At 31.4% G+C, this 6,065-nt stretch overlaps 1 protein-coding gene across 1 annotated transcript; it reads right to left on the minus strand.

Annotated features, from left to right (window-relative positions):
- Positions 1-883: 883 nt before the first annotated feature.
- On the minus strand, positions 884-3,405 carry LOC114179602 (WAT1-related protein At4g28040). Its single transcript, XM_028066009.1, has 7 exons — positions 3,156-3,405; positions 2,992-3,060; positions 2,767-2,883; positions 2,365-2,596; positions 1,815-1,973; positions 1,554-1,702; positions 884-1,456 (listed from the first exon to the last, which is right to left on the minus strand). Exons 1-7 carry the CDS (start codon positions 3,335-3,337, stop codon positions 1,261-1,263), a joined length of 1,104 nt encoding a protein of 367 aa, XP_027921810.1. The 5' UTR covers positions 3,338-3,405; the 3' UTR covers positions 884-1,260.
- Positions 3,406-6,065: the final 2,660 nt, after the last annotated feature.

Genomic DNA, 6,065 nt, shown 5'->3' on the forward strand with positions numbered 1-6,065 from the left:
TAATAATAATTATTTTAGTAACCAATAATTTATATTTTTTAAATTGATATTTTTAGTCCCTATAATTACTACCAATTGGTTATTAAAAATTAGTTATTAATAAAATATTTTCTTGTAGGATTATTTCTATATATCTTATTTATTTAATCAATGAACTTATTTATTCTCTTTATAGCCTTCGATTTGTTATCCATATTGATTCTTTCTCTTTTAGAACCGGTTAACAAAATAGTTTTAAAAGAGTTAAAAAATATATATACTAGTTGATTGACAATTTAGAGATGAAAACTAAAAGTAAGGACTACATCGTAACAAAATAAAATGATACGATATTAATAAAAGATATTTTAATATTTTGGTACTTAGTTCATTAATTTTTTTTATTAAAACTAATTCCAAAATACAAAAATATATAAAGTATTTAAGTTTTAAACAAGCTTTTATATTTTGAATAGACATTGCACAATCATTTGAAGTAGAGATGTTAAAAAAACAAAATTCTGTAATAAGTTTTTAGTATTAATTATATCTACTCTTATTTTTAAAATATCCTAATTTTAATATATAAAAACTTTACAAAATTAACACCAACAACCCATAAAGAAATTTGAACTCGAGTTGAAGCTTTTCTACCAATATTAATTTTACTTATTCATGCATTCCTTTCCACGGGATTTTTATTTATTTCAAATCTCTTAATTAAATGATTTTCTTTCTAGAATATTAATAAAATTAAACCATAATAAAAATCATCTGTTTATCAATATCTTAAATGTGTTATGTTATCTATTATCTATGATGTTAGAAAATCTTCTTCAATGAAGATTTGTGAAACTTCACACATAGTTAACCCGATTTTATGTAACCTTTTACTGAACAATTATTTATTTACTTATATAGAATAATTATTTAAATTTTAAACAAATACAAGGTTCACAATATAAAGAAAATAAAATACAACACATGAGGATAACTCTGTACTAAAATAAAATGAAAAGCAAAACACCCCTAATTTGCTAGCAAAATCGGAAGGAAGATAGCTTTGATATTTTCTCCTAAGACATATTATCACTTTTACATAATTACCATTAATCAGGGCCATGAACTGAATTTATTTTCACACTGTCATCGTTGGAAATTTTGGTGAAAGAAATGAGGTCAAGTTTGTTTAAGCTGCCACTTGTTCATGTTTTCCGTTTCTTCAATTGTGAAATGATCAAAATTTCACCAAAACTTCTATTGATTTAGTGATCATGGTTACTACACCTTGGTATCCGTCTCTGTTACATGTTCAGCTTTATCTGATAGAAGGGGTTGTTCCAAATCTATCCTACTACTTATCTCATCATCTTGCAAGTTTGGTTGTGGTGCCGCTTGTTTAATCTCAGAAAACTCTTTAGCTTTACCCCAAAGCACAATATACAAACCAGCAATAACTCCAACAGCCCCGACCAAACTGAAAAATGAATCAAGCATATGATCAAACAGTTCATATACTAATGTTTGAGCTATAATTTGTTCATGAACAAGAAAAATAATAGTGTATTTATTACCTTCCGATGTATAATTCTTCTTGTAAGAATGTTGCACTTATGAAAGCAGTGATCACTGTTGCTAAGGGGTTGAACATTGCACAGTATAGAGGACCTCTTTCTGAGATGCACCAGGACTGAATGAAGAAGCTAACCGCTATTCCGATTCCCTATTTCATATAATAATAATAATGATGATGCAATTTTCAACTAGGCACAGTGTTGTACTCACAAGAAATAATTACTAATTCAACTTTTACTGAGTGGAGTGGAATAACTTACTGCGTATAAAGAACATGAAATCTGCAAAGGTGAATTCAAAATCCATGCTTTAAGATCGGGCTCCGAGAGTAGGGCAAATAGCGCTGACTGTACAGTTGAAAAGAGACACATCCAAAAGGTTGATAATAAATGGTCTGGGCAGGACGAAGAGATTGGTACCTGATTGTTAGTTGAAGTTTTGTCAGATCTCCACTGATGGAGAAAGGAATCATCCTAGAATATTCTGCTTTTTGTGGAAAATGTTAAACTTGTACTATGTTTCTTGGAGACAATTATTTGGTCGCTCAGTTGTTGCTAATTTTTCTATTACACGTATAACTAATTATCTTCTCTATGTTAACGATTTTAAATACATGTAATTTTAGATTAATCAGAATTATAAGCATGTGTTAATTTAAGACCTTTTAACTTTTCTCTAGGGGTGCATCAATGGAAGTCGGGAAAAAAATAAGTGAAGAAAAGTTAGAAATATGATACATAATTATATGATGAAAACTAGTGACAAATAAGAAAAACATAGATCTACAGTAATATATGGGTTTGTATTTACCTGTAGAATCATCCAACAAGACCAGAAAACACTGCTTGCTAAAAGCAATAGACAACCGAGAAGCCAATCGTCACCTTCACTACTTCCAGTGAGATGTATAGAAGGAAGAAACTCCGTGTGTAAGAGTTTATGTCCTTTGACCAAGGCCATGGTTAAGGCTCCACCAACACAACAAATGGTCCCTAATACCTTCGCCATGCTTCTCAAGCTTCGTAGTTCAAGTTTCTCAAATCTGACTCATTCATTTTAAGAAAACACGTATCAGCAACACAATATATGATTTTTCGTCTTCCATATTATTAATTAGTTATATTGTATTTTAGTTTAAGTAATTCTGATTTAATTTTTATTTTCTGTCGTACGTGTATAGTTAGAGTTCATGTATATTCTTAGAGCCAATACCCCGCAATTGCTGCAATTACAAACGTTAAAGCAGGTATCAGATTACTCATTGCTGTAGCTGCAGTAGAAGATGAATAATATAAACCTCTGAAATACGCATTCTGGTTTGCCGTGACTCTGCAAAGGAAAAAAAAAAATAAAAAATCTTGGGGTAAGTCTTGTAATCGTTTTTATTTTTTGGTATAGAAAGCAGAGGACGTTAGAAGAGGTTTCAGAAAAGTGTACCCAACAAGAGCGGTGACGAACATCAAAAAGACGCTCCTGAATCCCAAACAACTTTTTACCGATTGTCTCCTGTTCTCAAAAGCAAGCATGTATATGATGATGAGTTAGTGAAAAAAATGATAAGAGTAACCTAAAAAGAGAGAGAGAGGTGGTTTAAGTGTTACCTCTTAGAAGAGAAAAACATAGGGGCCAAAGACAAAGTGGCTATGCCTTGCCGGTACACTACAAAGATTGTCGTACTCAACCCATCTAACAGGGCTGCTCTGGTGAAGATGGCAAGTGCTGCATAATGAACTTGCAGACCTATCATAATAATTAGAGGAAGATGACTCGCTAGACTACCCATTTTTTTCAGATGCAACCTAAAGTTGAAATGTTTTCTCTCCTTCTATTACATATATGTAGAGCAGGGGGTGGATCTATTTATATCAAGCCAACTTCAATTTCTACACCACTTCTCCACAACATTATCATTATTAAAACAGAAATAAAATAAAAAAAGGAAAATGAGAAACTAGTTTAATAATGTCACAACCTATCTTTTTTATCTCTATAAATATCTCAGGAAACACCTCAGGTATGGTAAGAAATTAAGTATTCAATTTAAACATTTATTCACTACCTTAAAAGAAAATGGTTCATTAAATGAATGATTATGACTATTTGACTAGCTTTTTACCAAGAATTCAAACTGAAGAGTTATTGATAATTTGAAATCAATTTCTACCATACACACCATATCCCTCGTCAAGACACGTATGAAAGATTACTGCTTCAAATACTACCATAAAAAGCTATGAAAAATTGGGGCGACTTTAGCCACTATCGCAAAAAAAAAAAAATGGAAAAAAGAAAAATACAAGTCGACAAATAGACAAATTAATGAAGAGGGACACATCCACGTTCATGAATGAATAGGTAGCAGAGATAAGGTTAGGATACGCGGAGATTGGGGATCATTTTGAAAGATGAAATACACCTACACACGTTTAAAAGAAAAGAAAAAAAGCAAGAAACGAAACTTCTAGTAGGAAAACAACGACTCCATCCCATGTAAGACGCTGAATCGTTTGTGTTTTTTACTTCATCCCATGTAAGACGTTGAATCGTTTATGTTTTTTACTTACCAACTGTATTCACCCCGGTAGATATAACTATGAATCTATCAATTTTTTGTATAAATAAGTTTCATAATTTGTTTATTTTGAAGAGATTTTTTAAACTAATATCTTGGGCTATAAAATTAAAACAAATTTGGTTTAAAAGAATAAAATTGAATTGGAAGTTGTTGATGGAATAATGGGAGAGTAGATCTAAATGGTGAGTGGTGAAAAATAATTGAAGGTGTTTGGGAGGGCATAAATAAGAATGGCGTGGCATACATAAAGTTAGGTGAATAATGCCAATTGCCAAGTGGCACAATAAACAGAGTCCAATCAGTGTGATTGAGGAGATAGGATGTCCACGGCAGTGAAGGCCAGGTCAACATTATTGGAGGGGACAGCCCACTCAGACATCTCGAGACTTCATGTTCATCTTTAATTCATACACTCCACACATCACACATACATACATAGGTTTTCAATTTTCAATTCAATAATTATTTTCCTTCAATATTTGTCTTTTTCCTCAAGCGGTGGCAGTTTTCTGCGTACGACGCCATCATCAAATTCTGCCGAAACAAAGAAAATAATTAAATGCGGAAAAGGGATATACCCGGATCGGAATCAGATTAGTTTTGATGTAACATTAATATTAATAAACAACTACAGCCACTGGTGGTACTGTAAAAAGCCCCACAACCAGACATAATAATGAACCATATATTACCATGAAGATTCCAGTAAGTGACTTGGCTTCTCCACTCCTCATCAATATCTAGTGGTTCGTCTGTTCAGTCGTAGAAAAATACTATTTACAAACTCATATAACGACATATATAATAAATAAATTAAAAAGTGGAAAGTGGAAAGTGAAAATTATATTTATCAAACTTTTGTGTAATGACATATACAATACAATATTAAAAAGTGAAAAGTGAAAAGTGAGAATTGAGAATTGATTTGTACAGAGACAAATACAGAGAAAAGTGAAAAGAGAAAGTGACAAGAGATGAAATGAGAAAAATATTAGGGTATATAATTAAATCCAATGCAGTCGATGTTACACGTTCATTACACATGAAATGTCAGACAGAAGCGTCAGAACAGTTGTTCATTTGTTCACGGGTAACTCTTTACCCAAATGGATAAACTGGTAGCACGTGCCAAAGCGATCGTTGGTTCATGGAACGGTGTATATATACTGAAGTACGAGTAGTTTTCTACGTTCTACGGTAGTAGTAGTAGTAGAGCATTAAATGAAGGAATAAAATGAATTATTGGGAGAGCTTTGTTATAGCAGAACCAAATTGACTCTGACGTTAACCCAGCCTTATCTCATCATTTCTGGGGCGAAACTTTGATATTATTGTCATGATTGATTGAATTTGGTTGGCTGAATCAATCTTTCCACCTTGAAATTATTAAAAACTATTCTCCGCATATTCTATTGCCACATGTACCTTTTTCTTGACAAATTAAACGTGAGCACTTTTGTCTATAAATTCAAATTTCCAGTTATCACACTGCGACCTTCAAAATAACATATATATATATATATATATATATATATATATATATATATATATATATATATATATATATATATATGTCTCATTACGGATAATTGATTATCTTACTGAAATAAATAAATAAATAAAATACTGATGATTGTTTTTGTTGAATTAAAGAAAAATAAGACGAAATCTACAGTGTTTTTTATTCATTATATATCTCTTCTTTTTACTCAATACAACCTAATCTGAAAAGTATGTCCATATTATTGTCTTTAGTTCATGAATAGGTCCATATTTTGTGTTGGAATTCATAATTGATGGCTTTCTTAACCAGCTTTGCCAATGCATCGTTGCCGGCTTATTGTCCTCTACAAACTTGCCAAACCCCCATGTGCCTATCAAATAAGGTTATGTTCGAATAAAAAATTAAATTCGTTTTTTCAGATTTCAATACATG

Source organism: Vigna unguiculata, chromosome 3 (genome assembly GCF_004118075.2).
Source record: "Vigna unguiculata cultivar IT97K-499-35 chromosome 3, ASM411807v1, whole genome shotgun sequence".
Classification (NCBI taxonomy): domain Eukaryota; kingdom Viridiplantae; phylum Streptophyta; class Magnoliopsida; order Fabales; family Fabaceae; genus Vigna; species Vigna unguiculata.

Excerpts from the sequence above, each read along its gene's own strand:
- LOC114179602 (XM_028066009.1), bottom strand. The coding sequence starts at position 3,337 with ATGGGTAGTCTAGCGAGTCATCTTCCTCTAATTATTATGATAGGTCTG. Across the intron at positions 2,597-2,766 it reads GTAATTGCAGCAATTGCGGG|ATTTGAGAAACTTGAACTAC; the intron begins GTATTGGCTCTA and ends TGAATGAGTCAG. Across the intron at positions 1,974-2,364 it reads CTTGTTGGATGATTCTACAG|GTACCAATCTCTTCGTCCTG; the intron begins GTAAATACAAAC and ends ACTAACAATCAG.